Source organism: Chionomys nivalis, chromosome 3 (assembly GCF_950005125.1).
Source record: "Chionomys nivalis chromosome 3, mChiNiv1.1, whole genome shotgun sequence".
Classification (NCBI taxonomy): Eukaryota; Metazoa; Chordata; class Mammalia; order Rodentia; family Cricetidae; genus Chionomys; species Chionomys nivalis.
Window position 1 is genome coordinate 31,789,950 of NC_080088.1, and position 25,118 is coordinate 31,815,067.

The window sequence follows — 25,118 nt, forward strand, 5'->3', positions numbered from 1 at the left end:
AACCTTAATTTCCTTAAAAGAAGTAAAAGAATCCTGGATTATGAAGCCTGAAGTTTATGAGGAACCAACACATTTTCTCTATTAGCCTTCAGACCTTGAAAGCACACTTTCCCATGCCCAAACTCTTGAAATGCTTCAAAAAAAAAAAAAAATCCTTTCCATCACTAGAGATAGAAGGTACATTGTATGAGCGTGTTTTTCAGCCATTTCTGTTAGGTAATGTTTAATGTTGTATGAGAGATGAACGGCTCTTTCCATTTTCATGATTTCCCCACTGGATTCCTGGAGGCATACACTGGCCCACGAGGACGTAAAATAGAAAGTCTCTGGCTTAAGTCAGCCTTTGGTCTTTCTTCTTCAGAATCTGAACAGTCAATTGTAGTTCTTATTTCTTTAATTACAGTTTAGGACTCTCTATATATTAGGCTGCTCTGCTTTACAGGTTAAAATCTAATTGAATATTAAATATGACTAGAAAATAGCCTCAAAATGCATTGATGCAAATGAGTCTACTGATGGTGTCTAAGCTGGAAAAGATAACATTATAGACACATAGTTATGTTCTAATCATATATATTTGTTGTATAGCTTATATTAAACATGACCATTTTGTATATGTTTAAAATACAAAAAAGCAGCTGGTCTAGGTTTATATTGCATTGAATTTTGCTTCTTTTTAAGGTTTCAAAGTGCAGTGTGAGATTTTGCATGTGTATGTGTGCACATGTGTATGCAATGAGACTGCCACTTGCAAACTAATGTATATTTTAAGTAGTTTAAGAAAATAGTAATTCTCCAGAGAAACTTACATCTGAAAGACAGTCACTTGGAATTCTGGAGATGCAGTCAACACAGATTAGACGGTGCACCTGTGTCTCAGTGCAGCTAATTTGTTTGGAGATATCTGTGTGTACTGAGGTATGTCCCTGGCCCCCTTCCCTTTTTCTTTTTAGGTACAGTCTTACAGTGTTGAATTCACTCTGTAGCCAGGCATCCTTCGAATTTGTGATCCACGATGGTTATGATAGTGGCTGGGATTACAAGCTTGCTGACACACGGTCCACTTTTAATACAGTGTGTGTGTTGGGGCGGGGGGAATGGAAGGAAAGGAGGGAGGAAAAACTGATAAATGAATAAACTTAATAAAAATAAATATATATGTAAAAGACACTGGATGGTATAATTTATTTAGTTAGTATGCTTAGCTGTTAAAGCCTCATCTAATTTTAACTCATGTTATACAGAATAGGTTAGATGAACATTGCCCATAGACTGACATTGAAAACGCCGAAGTTGCTATTCTAGATTTATATCACATTAGGTTGCTTCTACTTACTCGTTTTAAAGGAGTTCACTTTTAGATTCAATAAATACCTTCCTTGTTGTAATTCTGAGGATTGAAAAGTCAATATTTCCAACTTTTATTAATAATAAATCATGCTCTAACGATTCATAGAAAAATTGACACATTGTTAAGGGACCTCAAGTGAATTTCTACACTGAGATATCAAAAATAGCTTAGATTTTTCAAGTTGGCTGGCACCCTTCACATTTGTACCAGTTGTGCACTGTATGACCCATTCTTTAGCGCTGTTCATAGATTCTTACAATAAGCAAGCGCTTTTCTAGTCACCGGAGAAAAAACAGCAAATAAGACAGGTAGTCTTGCCCTGTTACAGCTTACAGACAGAAAGATTGATGGCAGGGGTCTGGAATCCCTAAAGTAGTTTTTTGTTTCTGAGTTTCAGTTGTGCTCAAGATTGAGCCCAGCATCTGAAACATCCGAGGGATACTTTACCATTGAGCTTAAGTTTCCAGCTTTTGTTTCTGCAGCAGAACGGCAGAAAGCTAATGTTTATTAAAGAATATAGACATCATGCCTAAATGTTTCCACAAATCTTTCAAAAAAACATTTCTTTAGGAGCCAGTCCTCAATGTTAACTTTAAAGATACTCTGACTGAAAATTATTTCTGAAGGCAAAGGTAAAATTCTTAGTCACGTTTGGTCCTTCAAACTTTACTCAAAAAAATCTGTAGGGCTAGTGGCATGCCTAATATAAACCAACATACTTTTTCATTTTTAGATTTATCTTTATCATATATAAAGCTCATATATATATTATATATATATGAGCTTTCTGCCTACATGTATATTTGTGCACCACATACATGCCTGGTGCCCACAGAGACTAAAAGAGTCATGAGCGCACCTGGAAATGTTGTTACAAATAGTTGTAAGCCAGAGGCAGAATGAATAAAATATTGGGGGAGGGTTTCCTGGCTCTTAGTATCTTAGAATTAAAGTGAACACTGAATTCTAAGAACAATTAAATATCTCAATTTACATCACTGGGTCCTTACAAAAACTGCAATTATTGATTTAATCTAGTTGAAACTAATCAAGTGAGTAACTCCTGATTTCGCTTGAAAACTGAAAGGAGTGGAAAACTGCTACCCAAGTGGCTACCACGCCCAAGTCTTATCTGCAGTCGAGATGCTCCTTCGAAATAGAGAATAGACTTTGGTTCAGACTGGTTTTCACCCGTTTTTCTCGTTGCCTTCGGTTGCAAAACCAAACTCTTACTACTTCTTTCTCGAGGTTTAGTTCTTCAGCCATCCGCATGATCTCCTGAGAGGAAGGCTTGTTCTGCTGTCCAAAGTGCCTCTCCAGAGCATCCTTAGCTGCAATACTGGGGTGAGGAGGGTGGGGGAGGTTGAATGGAGTCGGGGGGAAGATAGAGTTTGAGAGGAAATTGTGTCTCTTTCAATGAAGTTTTTGGAAAAATAAGGCTTACTTTTCTAAATATTACCCTGAAGAAGTAACTTATAAGTTCTGGAAACACTCGTGAAAGACAAATCTGACTTTTTTTACACAGAGGCATGTCTTATTCCAGATAGGCAAAAACAAAGAAACCCAGGTTCTCTCACTTTATGCCACAAGAGGGCACCAAGTTCTTGACAAAAGCAAAGAAGTGTGGGTCTCTGGAAGCACAACTGCTCCCTGCCCACTCATCACCTGCCCCAGCCATCCCCAGTGTTTATAACACAGGAAATGTGCAATTGACAAGCAGCCGAGATAAAACCTGCGATTTCCCATTAGTGCCTCACAGAAACAACAGTATCACTAAATTATACTTCGCGGTTGTCAGTAGAGCGGTCCTGATAGACCTTGGGCTGACACACTGGTAGATTTCCTTTTGTTATTTTTAGTTAAGGTACTACACGAGTAGAGAAAAAACTTGTATCTTCAAGGCAATCAGTGAATTGTCTGGTTTCCATTTTTAGTCAAATGTCTGTGTCAAGCCAGTGAATCAAGCAACACATTTTTGTTCATGAAATGTAAAATAGATACTACCTTTGTTTCTCATGAATTTGGGTTTTGAAACATTTTCTGTTTCTTCGATTATTTCTATCCCTCCCACGTTGTTGCTTTTACACTACACTTTGATGCTGATTCCATGTGAACACTTTACTATCTCAAAGGAATACCTACCTGATAGTTGTTCTTCGTTTCCGTTTCCTCTCATTCACTCCCACTTTTTCATTGTACAACGCTGGAATGTAGGAAAGAGATAACAAAAATAGAAAGTAAGTTTAAACTAGCATTTGGGGTTCCAATTTTCTATATAAAATAATGCAAAGTACCATTGTCGTGCATTTCTGTCTTAAATGTTTGTAAGCTAGGCCGTTTTATATTGAATTCTCTAGAAAAAGTATTAAAGCAAAGTAAATGTAAATCTTGTAAATATGATTGTTTTTCAAACCCCATGTTCATTTTCAATTAAAACATTCATTGTAAATGCTTTGAGTCTTACTCCTTTTTTATTTCAATTACATGTATATGTGTGAGTTTGTATGTAGGTATGGGTATATGAGTACAGGTGCCTGTGGAGGCCAGCAGAGGACATCAGATCCCTGGGAGTCTGAATTACAGGTGGTATGAGCTGCAGGATGGGGGTGATGGGAACGTAACTCCAATCCTCTGTCAGAGCAGTGTGCTCTGGATACCTGATCTCCTCATGCCCCACGTACCTGGTTCTTTCTCAAGTCTTGCCATTATTACACATAAATTATATTCTGTGTGTGTGCGTGTGTGTGTGTGTGTTAGAATATCAAACTTTTATTTTTACGATGGTATTTAATTAACGTACTGTTATGAACACTAAGATCAGGCTGTAAAAGTAGCTCTTATAAGTTACCCCAGGATAACATAAGTCCAAGAAATGTGGATGTTCAGGAATATCCAGTACTTTATGCTGATGGTTTGATTTTTAGAAAGTTTCACCACACAGTGTGTCCTTTCCTAGGTAAATTTATTTCTACACTTGCATCACATTGGTCTCCTCCCCTCCCCCACCTGTTCACCCAGATATTTATTTTTCATTTCAAAGAGATTAAAAAGCTCTCCATCCTCCTGCCTCAGCATACACCCTGCCACCCCTAGCGGTCCTTAACGACTACATGACAGCACAGGCTGCACAGATTCGCCCCAGTACCTCCAACTTGCTCAGCTTCCTCCAGCCACTTGGATAATATTGCTTTCAGTTTGCATGCGTTTTTGAAACTGAGCTGCAAGTTTTCAAATCGGCAGATGGTTGTTTGGCTGAATTCTGAGCCGTGCACAGCGGCCAGAGCTTCGCCCACATTTGTCTGGGTGTATCCTGTGAAAAGGTGAGAGACAGCCTTATCTCCATCTTACCCAGGAAGGTCAGGGTGCATCCATCAGCACAGGTGCTGAGTCTTGTGAATTACCCTTTAAAAAATTCATAGTCTTACAATTTAGAATTATTTAGATTTAGCATATAATTACAAAGTACACTCAAATGTTTCTCTTAGAGTCAAAAGGGCTCGCATGTGAACATAATGGTAGTGAACAGATACCATGTGTGTGTGTCCTAATACTTGATAATGAACTTCAAGTTCTTGGTCTTTGTATCATGATTATCAAATATGATACATGCTCAAAAATATTTGACCCATCGAGTATAGTATACCAAATGTACAGTGTTAGCTCAAGCACACTTTTATGTATGAATTTTTTTAGCAATATATTGTTACATCAAATAAAACTAAGACTGAGGTTTATTTTGCCAAAAAATACTTCATTCAAAAGGCTGGCTATGGTCCCACATTTTATTCCTAACTCCACACACATTTACTATTTTATTGGGTAAAACATCTATTGCCCAGCAAAAGGTCTTTATTAATTGCCCTGAACATCTCTAGCATATAAGGTAAAATAAGCCATCAACGTATAATTTCAAATATCCATAGCAATATAAACATAACTGAAAATAGGTATGATAATGAAGTTCTCTGCTGTTTATTACATGTACTCAGTACATATTATTTCAGGGCCTAGGGCTATACACCTTATGTATAATACGACTGCATATGATGTACATCAATAAATGTCATTATAAATTACCTACGGCTCATTCCGCGAGTACAGAGGTTTGAACTATCATTTCAGCCCATTTAAAATATATATTCTTTCATGAATTTGTACCACAATTAGTTGTTATGGTTATTCCATTTTAAAAATATTTTTCAATAAAAAAGGAGCAGTGGCTTGGAATAGACAATTTAAAGAAATGGAGACATAAATGATTATCAGACAGTAATATGAATAACAATAGTTTAAAATTAAATTTAACATTTTCACTAAAACTACAATGCCAGGCCACTTTGTCTTTTCAAAGGTCCCGAAGACTAGGAGCACCTGATCCTCAGCTGCTGCTTACTTATTTCATAGTCTGGTCATTTGCTTTCTGCTGGAGACAGAAGAGATATCTGTGATGGTAAAATTCTGTAGAGATGAGTATGACAACATCTATCAAAATACATTAGTGTTCAATTGACAATTTGGTGCATGCATTTTCTGTTCATATATGAATATCGATGCAAAAATGCATTTATAGAGTTACTAACTGTGGCATTGCTTTCATCACTAAGAGACTAAAACCATGTAAGAGACCTAGATAAATAAACTCAGGTATTTATATGTATAAGAGGGTAGTCTACAGATTCATACATAACCCCAAGAAGTGGACTCTGAAAAATCTCTAAGCTCCCCAAAATTAGCTGTATAAAAGAATATATGTATTGCTTACAGATGTGTGAGATAGCTCTAGAAAGATACCCAAGAAATGTGAAGAAAAAAAAGAGGAGCAGATGATGGAATGTCATTTACATTTTCATCGTTTCAAATCATATGATTGAAGTATCTATTCAAAATTTCAAGTAAAATATTTAATAAAGGGGTCACTTTAAAGCTAATCTTGAGGTAGGATAAATATAAGGAAACAGTATTAACTTAAAAATACATGCTTTCATCCTGTTAAGAACTTACAAGAAACTGAAGAATTTTGATGTGTTTTAATTTTCCCAACTTGACTATGTTAAATGCACAAGAGACACAAAGATTGTGAAGCCTCTTGGACTTTCAAGAAGAGAGTAAAATATTTCCCAGTAAAGAGTAAGATTTGCAAATGAAGTTGTTTGACCCATAGCAGTTAACAAAGGCATACCTAACTTAATTCTTCTCACTTTAAATTCGTTGGCAAATTGCTCAAGTTCCCGGATTTCTGGGGAGTCCATGTCAATTGGCTCTTCAACCAGTTTACTTTTCCTCCTGAGTTCCTGCTTGAATTCAGAGGCTGTGGGGTCTTCGGCCAGGAGAGGCTGGTGCAGGGGAGGAAAGCCATGACTCAGGGTGTGATCTGGAAACTTGTACAGACAGGGGGTTAAACCGCCTATGGGTAAAGAGAGAGCGAAGGACTGTTGGTAATTATGTCTGTTTCTCTACAAGCAACACTCTGTTAGAACTCACTGTTGTCCATCACAACTCTTGGTTTGTTTTTCAATGAAGGACTTTGCAGTACAACCCAGGTTGCCTTTGAGCTGTGCAATTCTGCTACCTCGGCCACCCAGGTGCTCGGATTATGATTATGCGCAATGCCACATTGATTCAATCTTAACTTTTACACCTTACCCTATGTTCAGTGTCCTAAAGCAGGATCCAGAGTAGGTTTTTAGTTGGCATGAGATTACCTTCTACCTCCCACAGGGGAACAAAACCAAAGTTACAGTCAAAGGAGAAGGAGACAATTTTATATAACTAAATTATTTTCTAGTTCTCTCAGGAAGGGTGCAAGGTTTTGTTTTTTCTTGTAAAAGGACATGTATTCCTGAGAGTCTGGGGCTCAGATCTAACCAGATTGCATGCATTAATCTTTGTCATCTTAATTAACTAAAGAAGTGACCTCTAGTGTTTGCTATAACCAAGGTACAAAGTGTTTGGATTCCATGCTATATTGAGAAATCCTTGTAACTGAGAAATTAATATTATGATAATGTTTTGATAGTGAAAGCTTAACTTCAATTAAAAAACGAGCATGTCTTTTAAATTTGATAAAGACAGATAAAACTTAGAATACACAAATGTAGTTGATTTAATGAGGCAGAGAAACAAAAGGTAAGTTTAACTTCTGTTAAAATATCGTGTGAAGCTTTCTTAAAAAGTAGACAATATATTGGAAAATAAAGAAAAGCAAAATAAAATGCAAAGGAAGGGGCAGTTCTAGACAGGAAAGGGAGTTCGTAGAGGGTGCAGTGCAGGCTTCCTGCACTGAGTATATGCTCTAGGAAGTAAGGATGCACTGAAAAATGCATACATTTCAGAGTTCACTTGGAAAATGGATTCCACCTCAGTTCAGGACCCTAAGTGAAAAGGTAGCAAAGAAGAAACTTTTCAAGATATTCTGTTTCACTTTTTCTTCATTGACAAATTACTATTTTTATTGTTGGAGATTTTACTTCTGCTTATATTAAATGTCATGTATAACCAAGTATTGAATAATTTATTAGTTAGTCTCGTGAGTATATATAAACACTAAAAACTAAGTTTCAAAGAGTACATACAGTAATTTTTCTCAGAAACATTAAAAATATATCAATACATCACAACTGCAATCATGAGTTAACGAAATTAGTAATAATAAAATATGTAAATTTTCCAATAATTTATAAATATTTAATAAGCAATAGTGCAAATCAGCAAGTTTTTAGCTTATATTATTTATATAAGAATATGTAATAATAAAACTCAATTCTATTCAATAGGTAGAATATAATATTTTAATGAAAATTAAGCATATAAATCTTGCAGCGTTAAATTAAATAGTATGAAATAAATTCAACTTTAAATTCAGGTGTGATAACGGTTTAAGAAAAACCTTTTTTCCTTTTTTGGTTTATTTAAATTTTTTGCATATAAAATTTTACTTGCATGTATATGTATGTACCACATTTAAGCCTGGTTCCTGTGGAGGTCGGAAGAGAGTGTCAGTTCTCCTGGAACTGGTGTCAGAGATGGTTGTGAACCACCATGTGGGTGCTGAGAACCACACTTCAGTCCTTTGCGAGAACATCAAATGCTACAAACCACAGAGCCATCTCAAGAGAGAAACTACTTTTGTTGTTTAAAAAAAAGTATTCTATTTTTATGAGTTGTCCAGTTAAATTTCAGGATAGCCTTTAAAAAAAAATTATGTATACAGTGTTCTGTCTGCCTGTATGCCTACAGGCCAGAAGAGGACACCAGATGTCATTACAGATGGCTGTGAGCTACCATGTAGTTGCTGGGAATTGAACTCAGGACCTCTGGAATAGCAGTCAATGCTCTTAACCTCTAAGCCATCTCTCCAGCCCCCCAGGATAGCCTTGAATAAGAAATGATACTTATGCTATCTATCCTGGTCTTTGCTTCCAGTTCTCATGCCCATCACAATCCTTCAGTAATGTAAGGCCTCTCTATAGGACACGTCTGTCTATTTCATGCTGTAAGGTTCCCTTTTCATCTAAAACTAAATGAGTTAGAAAGGAAAAGATGTTTATCTACCCCGCAATTTACAATCTGGGAAGTCTCTGTATAAAGAAACCAGTAACTTCCTTCCAGATAGTAGCTGCCTTAACTTTGCACAGTAGTCACATGAACTGGATTCAACCGACTTTGAAAAAAAACCACTTTATTTTCCAGTCCATACTCGAGTAACTCAAACAACTTTCTCTCAAAGCTTTCCTGAATTTAAACACATTAGGTCACCTCTACTCAATCTCTTTCAGGCAGAACTGGAAGAATTTTAAAAGCGCATTAGCGGTGAGCCACTCCAGGGAAATCCGAGGGTCATTTTTCTTAGCACAAACACTCTCAGAAAGCCAATGCCTAGAAAAGTTATTGAAAGGAGCCAATGAAAAATGAGCAAGAAATCCCAAGTTGCAAGGTTTAGTGACCACAGTAAGCGTGAAAGCGTGACGTGATGAAACATGGAACATTCATGAAGCATCATGATTACATCCGTTGCAGCGTCATCTTCATAGAACTTGCCTTCCTGAACACTACCCTAGCAGCTAGCATCACAATCAGACAGAATTCTCTTCCCAGCCTATGATTCAGTCTGTGGAGCATGGGGAATGGTGGTACGGTATGAATAACAAACTCTTTTTCAAATCTTTTCAAGCCTGGATTACTTTAGAACACAATGAGCCATGCAGCAGAAATCTCAAAAATGTTTCTCAAAACACTGGTAAAGCAACACCATTGTTTGCCTGAACGAGGATGCCTGTGCAAAGCTTAGAAATGCGGCAGTCCTCTCCATACCCCCTTAGTTTCTTACAATGCATACTGATCCACTTTGGCTTCTCTGAATTGTTCCGTATGTCTTTATGTGTGGCAGACATGGAAGAAGACAGATAAATCTTTTACAGCAGGCACGGGAGATAGAAGTAGAGATTGCCTTGCAAGCTATTGACTCAACCCTTCATGTTTGTGACTGAGAACATCTCAGGCTAAGTGGTGTTATGAGAACAAACAACGGAAGAACAGGGGCATGGAAATACATGTCTGCATCATAACTGTGCACAGGAACAAATAGTGAAATATTTCTACTTATTCTTCCCTTTTTACATATACATTGACCAGCAAATCATGTTCAAATCTGACCATTTTCCCATTTTTCGAGGACTGTATATACTGTCTGCACCAGACATGGGTTCACAGTTCATTTGACAAAATAAGTTTAATTGGCACACAGCCATTGTTATGTGTTTCCATCACAGCCCAGAACTGCTCTCCTGCCACAAGAACAGTGAGGTAGCTGAAGCAGAGAGAGCTTAGGCTGTTTCCAATCTAGCTCCTTACAGAAGAGGGCTGCAAAGCATCAAGAAGGAAAGGCACCTCAGGGGTGCTGGAAGGCCTTTCTTGAGGAAAAGTCTTCAGAACGACTCTCCTGGACAACCCTACCATCTTGGGACAAAAGAAAAGAAAATAGGAAGGGCGACAGAGAAGAGAGAAAAGGGAAGGGATGGAGGGAACGGAAAACAAAAGGCAAGAAGCTAAAGGGAAAGGCAAAAAGGATGAATCAAGAGATTTCTATGATCTTATTTGATTCCCTAACAGAAACTTTTCTTTTTCCCTTCCTCTTAAAATGTACTTTTAAAATAAGGACTTTCCCTCCACTTCAAGGCTTAGCTGCTGTGCCACATTCCCAGCAGAGTCTTTGTTCTTTTCCATGAGACTGGTGTACCCAGTAACCACGGGAAGGTGGACAGAAGAGCCTCCATGCTTGCTTCCTAAACTTCAAGAACCAAAGCAAGCTAAGAGACTCAGGAGCCCAAGTGTTGAGCTTTTTATTTTAGACTGGAAGTTTGCTTCTCTTTGTGTTTTCTAGCAGGTTTGTGAAGAACATTTGTAATGCCCTCAAGTGGTTTATACTGCAGACTGCTGATATTACATCTCAATACTCAGGAGTAGAGAAGAAGAAGCAAATGATCACGTCTATCTGAGGAGAGCAGAAGATTACAAACCTGCTTCAACAGGAAACTGGAAGAGGGGTCTCATTAGTTAATGGTGTACCTTTTTGCTGTTTCCAGTCCAGCCAGTCACTCTCTTTAGTGTGTTGGTTCTGGACTGAGCAGCAGGCATTTCCTCTAAGGATTTAAATTCTCCTCACCAACCTGACAAAAGTCACAATAGCTCTTTCCTTCCTCTGAGCTAATTTTATAAAATATTAAAATGAAATCCTCAGACTATGGGTAATACAATAGCTATATTAAAATTTTCTAAACCCTTTGAAACAGTTATTCCAGTAATTGCCCCTCACAGGTTACACAACATCAAACCTGCCCATAAGATGCGTCTCTGGATCTTGATGGAGAGGCTGATGTTTCAGAAAATACAAATGACACGGCCAGGTTTCTATCGTCTGTTTTACACCATGCCTTCCTTGTTTTTGAATGGCTATATTTTATGACCCAATTTGTGCAGCTTCCCTGGGAATGAAAGCAGGAAAATTCAGATTGTCTAAGATTTAATCTGCCATGAAGTGCATGCTAATGCTGAATCTATGTCAAAAACTAGGCATGCTGACAAATTATAAAGCATATAATATTTTAATGACATCCCTCTCAGAAATATTCAAATGTAGTCTCTGTACACCATGGTGAGATTTCATTTTAGTGATGAAATATAATTCAGTTTGAAGGCTGCAATGATACCTCTATATCATGATATGACAATTGTGTTCATGATGTCACTAAACCAGACTTTGAATATGGTAAATGTCTTTCATGGGTCTTTTCCCATGACTATGTTGAGATAAAAAAAGAAAAAAAAAGAAAGAAAGGAAGGAAGAAAGAAAAAATAAAAAAAAAGATATAGATAGATAGATAGATAGATAGATAGATAGATAGATAGATAGATAGATAGATATTGAATGGGAAAGGGTGTACAGAGTGCTTTCAGCTACTTCTCAATGGGACCCTGGCCTGCTGCTGCCAGTGCTAGGACAGGCAACATTATAGGACTCTGAGGCTAGCTATAAACTCTCTAGATTGTGGGCCACTTTATTAAGCACAAGGGATGTGCTACCTAAAGGAAACAGGACAAGAGATAATTAGCCACTGGTCTGTGGCTGGTGTATGTGTGTGTGTAAGTATATAAATGTTTGTGAATGTGTACATGTATGTGTTGATTGGTTTGGTTTTCATACTCAAGTCAAAAAGCAAAGGCTATCTCTTTTTGAGGAAATAGGGAACTGGAGGTGCACAGAGATTGCTGGAAATCGCTGTGACAGAACTTTCCTCCAGCAGAGAGCAGCATGCGACCACATGCTTGTCACTTTCTGTTTAGACACTCAAGGTTCTGTGAAAGCTAAAGAAAGCGTTCTACTTCCCTTCCGACAGCTAATTGAGGATAGTTTGCTAATGCACAGCTGTATTGGTCGTCAGTGAGCTTGTTCTTGTTGTTTAGGAATACTGTATAATTAGACGGTTTATAAGTAATCGATTTTCAAAGGAAAAAAAATGCCTTGGCTTTAGATAGTCCCTAATTATTGAAAAGTAAAACCAGGTTGGAGAGACAGCTCAGGGGTTAAGAGCACTGGCTGCTTTTCCAGAGGACCTGCATTTGACTCTGGACACCCACATGGCAGCTTACATCTGATTATAATTCCAGTCCCAGGGGTTCTGAGAGCCTGTTCTGGCCTCTGTGAGCGATGCATGAAACTGACACACAGATACGTGCAAATAAAGCACCCATAAAAATAAAATGAAAAAAAAAATTTTTTAAGAAAGAAAAACCAAGGTTTATAGGCAACCATTAAAAACACAGCACTTTGAAGGAGGTGGGTAAAGAGGTGGAGGGGAGTTTGAAAAAAGGAAAGAAAATGGTTAAAATTTGTTATATTAAAAACAAATTAAATAAAATATTAAAAAAATACCAGTCTTCATTTTAACATAATGGTTAATATGTTGATTTATTCAGAATGGTGTTTGGCCAAATGTAGAAAAGGCTAGTGTCCTCAATGTTTTATTTTGAAATCTTAATGCTTACTGAGAAATTAGAGATTAATGAACTAAATTACTTATTCCATTTTATTTAGATATTCAATATTCTAAGCATATCTCTATGTTTCTCTGTATATAATTGCTTACTTGGAAGACAAACATGAGTATATTTTAAAAGATTTCCTTTATATTTGATTCCTTTATCCCAAATTTCTACTGTTTCTGCCTCTCTTTCTACTCCCCACTCCTTCTACTGCTAGGTCTTAGTTTTTTTTCCCCTCGATGAGAGTTATTTTCCAGCTGTAATAACAAATATAGACTACTAAAGTATTTCCTTGAGAGCAAACTAACAAAAGCCTGTGAACAATAATCCATATTTTTTAACTGCCGAAATTATTTTCTTTAGTCACGCTCCCAAATTAAGTAATAAATTTGGAGATGACTGGGTCTCGTAGGACTGGTGTTCTCATTTCTAGGAAGCCAAGCTATCAATGTATTTACATCGACACAAGGAAATTGACATATATTTCAAAGAGGGACCACGTCATGTCTCCTGAAAAGTGTGTCCCTTCACTACCTCAGTAAAGTTTCAGGAACAACCTAGCTTCGAAGAACCGCTGCAGCCTGAAATAGCCATTGCTGAAGTCTCTGAACAACAGGCTGAGTCTTCAGTTTGTATCTTATATTTATCTTTCTGGAATGAGCATACAAAGGCAGTTCTTTGACGAAGGTAATGCACCATAAACCGTGGTCTCTGATGGAGTAGACACTAGACAAACGAGAGTACTCGCCCCTGGAATTGGAGCTGATTTAGCAGAAAAAGCAAATTTTAAATTCTTATTTTAATTAACTTTCATTTAAGTAACCACATGGGTTCTACGATCCAGTATAGTATTGCTGAAAGAAATCCCGCAAAGGCAATAACAAGTGGCATCTCATAGTTTAACGGTAGTAAGTTAAAAGGCAAACAGACGACAGCAAAACCATGCAAAGCTCACGCAAGAGTCAGAAACCCTGGACTTTCTGAGAGTCTCACAGGTCAGGGGACACTTCTGCATGTGGCAGATCTACCACTAACTTCCAAGCCAAAGGAGCAGAGCTCCTGTTACAGTCTTGTCACCATTCCCTCTGGTCCAGAACCCGACAACATTTTTCCCCAATCAAGATCACAGAAAGTTTTTTCTTACCTGCCATCACTCCATAGGTGGATGGCTGGTTTCCATAATGACAGGAAGGCACAGAATAATGAAGTCCTGTCGTTGTATTTCCCACAGTTGTCATCGAGAAATACGTGTGTAAACATTTAGGAGTTTGGATCAAAGACAAAATAGACGGGACTGGTAAGAAAATGTATGAGGATTCAAGACACATTCAACTCATTTCAAAACCACACATTTATGCGATTCTTAAATTATACACCAGCATGTGCTTTCTTCCTCACTGGCAATTTTCTAATGAGCAGATAAAATCAGGCAAAAGTGGACCCAAGTGATGAGATTCTATATCGGAAAACTAGACTTGTATGTTCTATGTTGAGGCTACAAATACCTCATGAGAAGAAGCAAGAAGAGAGTGAACCCCCAGCTCTTTGAAATTTGAAAAATTCTGTGGGTTCCTTCCAGTGGATATTGCACCACCATCATTGATAAGTAACCTGAACATCACTGTGTCGCACAGTATTATAAGGAGGGTGTCTCTGGAAGAACAAATACTTACAGAGACTCCTAAATTGTCATACTGATTCCTTTTGCTAAAGAGAAAATGCCAGAGTAAGGATTTTTTTGTTTAGATACAAGCATGAAAATACTGCCACTTTCAGGGTTTTGTGAAAACTTTATGACAGTGTTAAGCCCAATTATTATACTGCACTTGCAGGTTTTTTCATGTGCACAATATATAGAAAAATTTTAATAATAAAGTCAGTCAAAAAATAAGTTCCTTTATCGCTGAAGGCTGTATATAAACACAATTGTATGAGTAAATATATATGCTTCCTGAAATTGGTGTGCCTTTCGAAATAAGATATAAACTATAAAACATATATGAAGTTTTAAACAAGTATCACCATTTTAACAACAGAAAAGTTCAACAATAAAACTACTAGAAAAACTTTCCCCATGTGTTTACTTCCTCATTATTCTATCACAATCCTAAATAATTTATAATACAATAAAATAATATAATTAGGTTGTTATAATGAACATAACATTTTTTCAAATAAATAGCATATAGAGTATATAATTGGGAGTACATGATATAATAATTAATTAAATAAGGTCTTTTCATAGAATAAATACATTTTGTCTAAATATAGAACAATATTTTATTGTAAATATCTGAATAAATTTCCCATCTATAACTCATATAGAGAGTTATGAAACAATTTTAGCATATAGTGGTTACACAGATAATTTTAAGTATTCATTTAAAAATTTCAATGTATTTTAACCCTATATAGTACCTAAGAGCTTTTATTAAAATAATTAGTTCTAATTTCTTATCTAACTACATGTTCATATAACTTGATAGAAAAATTATAAATCATTAAAAATAATTAAAGGAAATGTTTACAAGTTTTATTTAAAATAATTATATGACATTTCTTTTTTTGATTTTAGGAAGTTGGATAAAAGATAGGTTAATTTATTAAATGCTTTGCTATGTATTTTAAATAAACCTACAGAACTTAAAGATACATCATTTTGCTACATAATTATTTTAATCTCAAATTTTGATTTTCTACTGATCAAATATTGTTCCTATAGTCAATTAGAGAAACATAATATCATTTTTCTAATTCTCAACCTATAAAATGTATTAGTTTAAAAGTGTGGTTGTATTGTAATGATTTAGATTATTTATGGAACTGTTTATAGGATTATTACAGGATTAAATTATTTTAGTATTATATTTTCCATCAAATATGTTTCAGTACACTCTCAAAGTTACCTTTTAAATTAAACTATGGGAATCTTTCATAGATTAAGTGATATTGCCAGAGTCAACATGTCTAGTCTCCTGATTATTTAAAACCAGCCAAAGATGAATGAAAGAGCTTCACAAATGTTTGGAAACTGCCTAGTTGTCATAAGTTGTTTAATTGTTTTAAATCATAATATAAGCCCAAACTTTCATTTCTACAAATACAAGATTGTATTTTATTTCTCCACCTGAGTCAATTACATTTTAAACAGATGGAAGGTGAATACGGATTGCTATTACGTGGAAAAATTCAGTTAGTTCAAGGATCCAGCAATCTGTAAATAGACTTTGAGACCATTTGTTATTGCATTAAGTGCAAATATATTTTTAGTAAAAAACATATGCTTGCTTGTGCCTAGTTTTGAGTCCCAATTTGTTTTATTTAGGAATATAAAGACAAATTTAAAAGTTATTTATAAAACTCAGTTTTGAGAAAGTTTAACCTCTGAGCTCTAAATGTTATCTTGCTTTCTTTTCTTGAGCTCTAAATGTTATCTTGCTTTCTTTCCTAAGTTTAATACTATGCATTTTAATGCAAGTTTAATAAAGCATTTAATTATTTTATTCATTAAAGCTCACTTTGGTTTGTGTTGGGAATTTTTTGGTTTATTTTTAATCAGGCTTATGGTTGTTTAAAGATAGTAACAAATATAATTCAAATATGAAATACATTTTAATATAAAGTAATAGTACCTATTTAACATTAAAGTATTTTAGAATATTTCATTTTGATCTTTATCCATAACCATCTCTATTAAAATAGTTTCCAAGAGTGAAAACGCTCAAGCTCATTATTTGCTATGTAGAAAAATGTTCAATTGTAGAGGGAACCAATAATTTCATAAATGACTTTCCTTACTAATTTTTCTATATTCTTAGGCAACTTAATATTTAACTAAAGCAAATTAAAGGAGGGAAATGGAACAGAGAGATTATTCCCCAGAAAATTCATCACATCAGTTCTGGAGGCTGTAGGCCCAGCGGTGGAAGTCAGTACCTGTAGACATCACGTTGGTGGCATGGTTGGAGACGGGGAGGCACTCAGCGGCACTGTGATGCATTATCAGAGGCAGAGCTGCAGAAGCATCAGAATTCAGAGGTATAAAGGTATCGGCCGAAGTGAAAGATTGGCAACTCATTCCCACAAGAGAGTAGAAAAATAAGACCCGCTGCTTGCCAGATCACTTTTATTACATTACTGTATCAAAGGGCCGATTCACCTGCATATATACATCAGGAAGGCTCTGAGGCACCAGAAGGGTGCGGGCGAGTATTTATACCGTGAGGAGATCCATTTATACATGTTAATAGCTTTTTCCCAGGAGTGTTGCTGTGTCAACTCAAACTGTCTTTCTTACCCAAGTTTTATCTGTGCCCAAGGAGGAACCTGGTTGTGGGGTACAAATTGAGGGGAAGGCAAAACCACAAACTTTATTTGCTATCTTTAATAAATGAGACCTCTGGGAAGAATCAGAAACTTTGAAAAGGTTTTTCTCAAAGTTAATAAGTGACAATGAATTGAAAACTAGGTGTCTTTAGGTTTCTAATATAATAAAAGCCTTAAATATGAGATATTTTTGTTTTGGTTAACTTCTTAAATAACAAAGTAGTATTAAACCAGGGAAATGCATACTATATAATTTTAACAAGTGGAGTACTTAAGGGCTGGGAAATGATGGCTCGGTGGTCAAGGTGCTGGCCACATAAGTCTGATGACATGAGTTCTGTAGCTGAACCTGTGTAAAGGTGGAGAGGACCAACTCTACAGACTGTCCTCCAGCCTCTGCATGCATGGCGTGGCATGTAACTTCACACATATACATCATGCTCGTGCGTGTGCGTGCTCACACACACACACACAAATGCAATACTAGCAACAATGTTTAAAGTAATGAAATGTTTAAGTTGACACTTTGGAAGGCATAGGAGAGGAAATAAGACAACTCATGTGCTGTTAGTTGTAAGCTTAAATTCAACAGCACATGTTCATGAAAAAATACAAGAACTATTCAAAGTTGCCCTGTGAGGATACAGTATAAAGATTTTAATAATGTATAGTACTGTGCAGAGAAGACAAGCAGAAGTGACGCCATCTTTCCCTTTATTTCAGTGTATTGATTAACAACTCACAACTCTTCCTAGCTACTGACAGGATTCAGTGACAATTTTCTACAGTTATGCCAAACAGACCTTCATCTCCATAAGTGATGTAGCATGTACCCTTCATAAGTGGCTCTGAGCCACAGGCTAGGATTTGGGCCATTCTACTAAAGATGCTGAGGTAACAATGTTAGTACTGGATACAAACATCACACACAGATATAGTGACAGTTTATGAGAATGAAATGCATATACAATCGATTCTAACATAAGCATCAGCCTCCAGATATTCTGATAATTTCTATATATAAATGGTATGTTGGAATTTGAATCACTGTGAAATACACCTGGAGGGAAAAATTTTTAAAAATCATGTCTAACTCAGTCCATTGTCAGCCGGCCCCTGTTGCCCGGCGAACAAAAATTATTAAAGTGCCTAATATTAGAGATTGCCTGAAAAACACTTTTTAAAAATGCAATATTTCTTAGTATGGATTTGAAGCACAATTAGTCTTTTCTAATTGGAGAAAGATTTTGGTAATCAAAATAATTTGTTACAATCTTTCAGAATTTGGATAATGTTCATTCTTTCCATATGTGAAAAAGGCAAGGATGGTTGAAAGTACTTACAGGGACATCACACAAAGGAAATTTAAAATGATTTTTGAGGGTAAATGATGCTTCTAAAAGATTATACTGATAATATAGTTATCAGGGTTTAAAAATCAGTCTTAATCACTTTAATATCATTGCATATAGTCATGGGAATATACCTGTTGAAACTGATCAACTTAATAATAATAAACAAGTACAATAAACTTTGCCTCCTTTGTAATATAAGTACCTTAATGATTTTGATATAAAAAAATTAAAAAGTTGTAGTATTAGACACAATTCATCAATAAAACAATTTTAAATGTAAAACTCATGTTTTATAAAATGTAACATAGAATAGTTAAACTTTAGTAAAGCTGGAAAACAAGTATCTTATTACAGTCTTCTCATTTAATTCTATAAGCTCCTTAAGACTATTTCAGTGCCAGCATTCTTTGTCTAGGGTGGAGGCCTCTTCAGATGTACTCCTGTTCACTTTAACATATATACTGGCTTTGTCCTTGTAGGCAGCCATGTTTGTGAGATTTCATGGGTGCAGCTCCTCTGACACTTTTAGGAGATATAATATTACAGCTAATTCCTATTCCTAAGACTGGCAAACAATTTTAATGTTTTCACAGAACTATGGGTAGAAGTCACAGGTCAATACCAGTTCTCTTCCTCAGTTTCTCTTTACATTATTTTTCAAGACACGATTTCTTACTGAAGAGAGACCTAGAATTCACAGATTGGCTAGAATGGCTGGTCATCAAGCTGCTGAGATCATTATCTCTCTGTCCCCATTCCTTGGCTCTGGAAGTACAAGAGCATGCTGCCATTCCTTAGTTCTGGAACCACAAGGGTGTGCTGCCATTCCTTGCTTTTGTCATTGAGTCACTTCCTCAGAATCAATTTGACCTTTACGGAGATGCTAAATTTTAACCATTTCTTATAGTTTTCCCTTTGCATATTTTTTTCTGTTTTTCACTTTAGTAAACAATGATGCCATCCACAAATTTACCCAAAAATGTTTTCCCCTGCTATAATTTTAGAAAGTCCAAAGGCAAGACAGATTTCTGAGAAGTGGAATTACGCATCTATGTTTATGAACACTTAAAGTTTTAAAAATTAGCAAAAATTTCAAATAATGCCATAATTTTTGTTTCAAATATAATAAAAAGATTAATTTAAAAAGAAAGTTAGGGCATATGGAAAGCTCTAAAAAGAAATTAAAAGCAATGGTATTTCTCAGAGTCTCCTGTCTACTTCCCTCTTTGTCTCACTGCTGTCTTGCTCAACACAATAGCCTAGTTTGATTAGCCATCCTACGGCTTGTGTTTTCAAGCAGGCAAAGGAACCACCTACCACCTTGTAGTTTACATTTTTGAGAGTTCTCTTACTATTGTAGAGTGCTATTGTTCAGATAAGAAGCACTTTGGTGGCTCAGAAAGACCTACATTTGTATTTGGATGAGTTTGCTTAGGAAATGTGCAGGCACTTAGACAATGAAGGACACACTAGCATCTAGAAAAATAGCTCTGAAATATGCCTAATGCAGAAACATGATCTGATCTGAAAAGCTTTATTGTACAACTGAGAATCGCCTTACATTCTCAGTGGTATTACAAAGTATGAATACTTATGCTGGATGGATCTGGTAAAACCATAGAATTTACCATCTTTCACATTTTGAATGGCTAACATACTATCTTCTTGGATTTATAGTGGCTATTTATGTCTATGATTTTGTTAATTGATTCTGCTTTATCTTTTAAAATTATTTGATTTTATTTTCCATTCACATTTGATTTTTAATTTTGAATATCAAACCCAGAGCCTCACACATGCTAACCATTTGATCTACTTCAGAGACGCAATCTTAATCTTATGTCTTTTCAAATTGTTAAAACCAGAAATTTCCTTTGCCTTTGAAAACTTTTTCCAAGCAAACCATCTTCTATTTTTCTTGTTTGTTTTTTGAACTTATGCTAGATATTGTGAAAAATAATAGTTTAGACTTAAATGTACTAATTTGTTCTTTTGTGTGCTTCTTAATAGCTCAGCATTTTAACTTCATCTGTTATTCAAAAGGTTTTGGTGTTATTTCAGAAACTCAAAGAGCTCTGCTTGGGAGGTTTAATTGGTGGTTCAGTGGTTATAGGTACATTCTGACCTTTCAGAGGATTGACTTTATCTCCTAGCTCACAGCCATGTGTAACTCCAGTTCCAAGGAATCCAATGCTCTCTCTTTCCTCAGGCAACAGGAAAGCACATGATGCACATATATACAGGCAAATACTCATATATAATACAAAAGTAAACATACATGTAAATATTTTATGTTCCTTTCCCATCTGACGTTGTAGTCTCCACACACAGTTTAAGAAATAATATTCATCATAATATTTGGAATAAGAGGCAGGAGGAGCAGGAGTCTCAGGCCAGCCTAATAGAAAGAATAAAAATTCCTCTTGACATTTTAAAGTATCACTTGTATTTGAGAGCTCAATTACACTTCAATTATGGTTTGAGAGCTCATTTTTAAATTACTTAAATAGTAACAAAAATTGTAGCTCAACTTAAAAAACTAGTATCATCTAAATAAACAGTGCTGAGGATGTAACTGATAGGTGTAGGTGGTAGACATCATCTGTAGCATATAAAGGTCCCAGTTTTGGTTCCTAGCAGTGCGAATAGATATTAGATAGATGAGATATATAGATGATAGATAACTAACTATATGAGAGATAGATGATAGATAGAAAGATAGATAGATAGACATAGATAAATAGATGATAGATGATAGATAGAAAGATAGGTAGATAGATATAGATAGATGATAGATAGAGAGATGGTAGATAGATAGAGATTCAAATTAAAACATACTAAGTTTTGAAATGTTGATCACATTTTTAAGGTGTAAGCTAAGAAATAACTCTGTTAAAAATAATATTCAAAATTATTTATCACTAGTTAATATAATTAAAGGTTTTTTTCATATTTGTATGTACTAATTTTTCACTTTTAGTTTTTTCTTATTATTCAGACTGGTTTTGAATCTTCTCATAGTTGTTGGGGTTACAGCTTAACCCAGTTTAATCTTTCCACATGTTTTCAGGATTTCATATTTATCTAGAATGCTCAGCACATCACTAGATTATGGAGCCAAAGTTCATTGGAGCCCCTGTCTTGCCTTTCATGGAAAGATGGACAAGGAAGTTTGAGGATTTCAGAGTCACTTTACTAATAATGAGATCATAATTAATACCTCATATAGAACAATACCCTGTGTGTAATAAATGTTTAACCATTGTTCATAATTACTAATCACTAAAGCTTTATAATAATCATGTATACTCATATAGTATGCGTCTTGATATGTTTTATCTCACTTGTCTTCCCATTAATCTGGTGAGGTAAATGTCATTGCAGTCTGCCTAACTGAGGCACAGAAGAGTAAGTTCTTATCAAAGTCATACATTCGGCACATAGTAATGCTGAGATAGGAATGACAGACATTTGAACTCTGAGGACATGTACTACTGTTTTCTATTATATGTGAAGGGAATAGTTTGATCTTCACCTAAATAATGTTTTCTCTCTGTGTGTCTCTCTTTCCATCTCTGTCTCTCCCCATCTCTCTCTGTCTCTCTCCCTATCTCCCTCTGTCTCCCCCATCTCAACTTTTAGCATATCTCATAGCTTCAGAAAGAAAGTACAGCAAGTTAATTCTGTAAAGCATGGCATATTCTTGCACTTTTTTCAGCACCTTTTCCCCTATATAATGGATGTGTACAGAGCTATCTTACGTGAGTGATGTGGAGACTATTTCTTGTGGGCAATAGACAGGCAATGCACAATAGTTCAATTTTACTTAAGAGATGTTCTATTAATGCTAACAATTATTTGTGGAGAGTTGGAGTATAAAAAATGATGAAGAAGAAATAATGAAAATGTAGGAATTTGCTTTTTTATGAAAGTGAATCTAAATCTAAATTAATGTATTCAGTTAACCTAAGTGGCAGCAAAATGAAGTATTCACACAACTCTTAACCTTTGAAAAGATGAATTTTACTCAGTGCCGTTTTTAAAGGAAAAGATTACACAGCCATATGGTTTCAAAGGGGACTATGTCACATGGGAAGCACTCGTTATTTAAACACATATCAGTCTTGTATGTCATTCGTAACTGTTTACTGATTGTGAAAAGAGCAATGAATATACATGTTATGTGGCTTATTTTTGCATAAGTTCTTTCATATCCTGAAATCAAGCTTTTTTTTTATTGCCCAGGGAAGAGATAATGTCAAAGTTTTGCAATGGTGCTGAAGATGAATGTTCCCATAATGCTGTCTAAAGGGTAAGCTTGTAACTTACAGAAAATAAATGTCAAGGTGAGACTCAGACTTAGGAATAATCCTTCCCCACAAGGGCCATATCCTGGCTGTACTGTAGCTGGTGGGCAGATTTATCATTTGTCTCACTCACTTAAATTGATCCAGACTTGTCCAAACAACACACTGCTGTGCCTGTGTTAATTTAATTGGAGAACCTCTTTGTTCTGTTCATTACCTAGCATTAATGTGGGAGACATAGAAGTACATTTTAGAGTATATAAATCTTTCACAAGTGATATATTTACTACTTAGCTTCAATGGGGAGTAAAGTCTTTATTCTTTAAACTCATAATGTTAAGGAAAATAAAAGGAACAAATGATTATCTTCTTAGCAGCCTTACTGGGTAACACAAGGATATCATATGGTGTAGCAGGAGATGAAGGCAGAGCGCAGCAAATGAGCCGATATTGTACTGAGTGAGTCCGTCCCCTTTGCGAGTCTGACTTCTTTTTCATTTAGGCATCTTTAAAGATGAAAGAAGCAGAATGTTCTACTTACTGCAACAAGATTATTTAATTAGAATCATCTGGCGATGGCTTAGTTCATGACACACGATAATCTAACATGGAGGCTGAGGTAAACGGCTGCAAGAGGGAGGGGGAAGAGGTGTTTCATTTCCTCTGAATGAGATCAAAGGAAACATCCGACTCTGTGGAAGAGCCCCAGCATCTTGTCTTGTTTTTAAGAGTGCCTGGCATATGTTAAGCCAGAAAGTTCAGGTAACTATTATTATTGTTGAAGTGAATGGAACACTCTAAAATGTCTGTGTAACAAGCAATGACTGCTTTAAAATAGCCATAAAAGTGAAGACAAGAAGACTTACCAGAAGGTCAGATCATGATGACACATTAGGAGGCCTTCAGGAAACTGTCTCACACCATGTCCTGCATTGGAGCTACTCTCAGGCTCTCTGTGTTCATTCTTGTTACCGTCATGGGAGTTGTTGTTTGGTTTTGTTTGTTCTGTTTTGCCTTTACTATTATATTAAAGTGCAATTTATTCTGTTTGTTTTATTTTCTCTTTCCATTCAGGAATGTCATGAGAAGAGTCGCTGTTTATTAGCAAGATTTTATTCTTAGCATATGGAATACAGATTGAACAATTTAAGGTTTTTATAAATCCATATTAATTCAAATCATTTAGAAAAAGGCATATAGCTAAATGTTAAACCAATGTATGATTTGAGTAATAAAACTATGTTATTTGATCAATATCATAATAAAAAGGAGGCATAAGTTAGTATAGTGAAATATACTGGGGGGAATCATGTTGTCTAAAATATTGCAAGTGCTGTTATTGGGATATAAGCATATAGTACTTTACAGTGACCTGCTGTCAGAAAAAATGTTTTTTTAAATAGAGGCACAATGTTTTCTGAATTTAGTGTCAGATTTTTAGTGCTTACTGGACATCTACTCTGCTACGTGTCCTGTCAAGTGCTTTGCAGTCTTACTGCATTCCAGGCTCCTCAAATTCATGCAATTTTGGTGACCTCCAAGTGATATGCTAATCTCTGTCCCATAAATATGCGAAAATGTGGTTATATATGTTCCTTATAAAAACGTAAATATTCTGTCTTTTAGATAAAAAATATGCTATTTTGTGTGTTTTATATGATCAAATATCCAAAAGCATTTGAATATTCTGATCTATACAAATTTTGAAACCCTTAATTTCTTCAAATATTTTGCTTATTTAGTGTAACGAATGTACAAGTTAGTGGTGGTTAACCTTAATTCAGGCTAATATTTTGAATTTATTTTTTGAGATTTCATATATGAGTATTTGTTTACATCATTCTCCCACTCCATTTCCTCCGTCCAGTTTTTTCCCATGTCTCTTCTACTCATTCACAAACACATGGCTTCTTATTTTTTAATTATAATTGTTTTACACACACACACACACACACACACACACACACACAATTTTAGGATTGGCTAACCTACCAGGTAATTTGTCTCTGGGGAAGACTGATTTTCCAGTCCTAGCAACCACTAATTACCTGTAGCTTTTCTAGTAGATAAGACCCCTATGAATTCCCTCAACCATGTTGGCATGTCAACTAGTATTGTCGGTTTTTTTTTTTTTTTAAGATTCTGTTTAAGCAATCATATTGTTGAGGTTGAGTGTCATGCTGAACAGGTGAGATTTGTTTGCCTGTGAAAGAGGAAATGGAGAGAACAGAATAATACAAT

At 35.6% G+C, this 25,118-nt stretch overlaps 1 protein-coding gene across 2 annotated transcripts; it reads right to left on the bottom strand.

Annotated features, from left to right (window-relative positions):
• Positions 1-2,479: 2,479 nt before the first annotated feature.
• Pou1f1 (POU class 1 homeobox 1) lies at positions 2,480-17,003 on the bottom strand. Of its 2 annotated transcripts, none has more exons than XM_057764879.1 (6): positions 16,826-17,003; positions 14,034-14,183; positions 6,531-6,755; positions 4,497-4,661; positions 3,494-3,554; positions 2,480-2,690 (listed from the first exon to the last, which is right to left on the bottom strand). In XM_057764879.1, exons 1-6 carry the CDS (start codon positions 16,965-16,967, stop codon positions 2,480-2,482), a joined length of 954 nt encoding a protein of 317 aa, XP_057620862.1. In that variant the 5' UTR covers positions 16,968-17,003. The 2 variants fall into 2 exon arrangements, with proteins under 2 accessions (XP_057620862.1, XP_057620861.1); XM_057764878.1 differs by having other exon boundaries at positions 14,034-14,105; positions 16,826-16,967.
• Between the last annotated feature and the right edge of the window lie 8,115 nt (positions 17,004-25,118).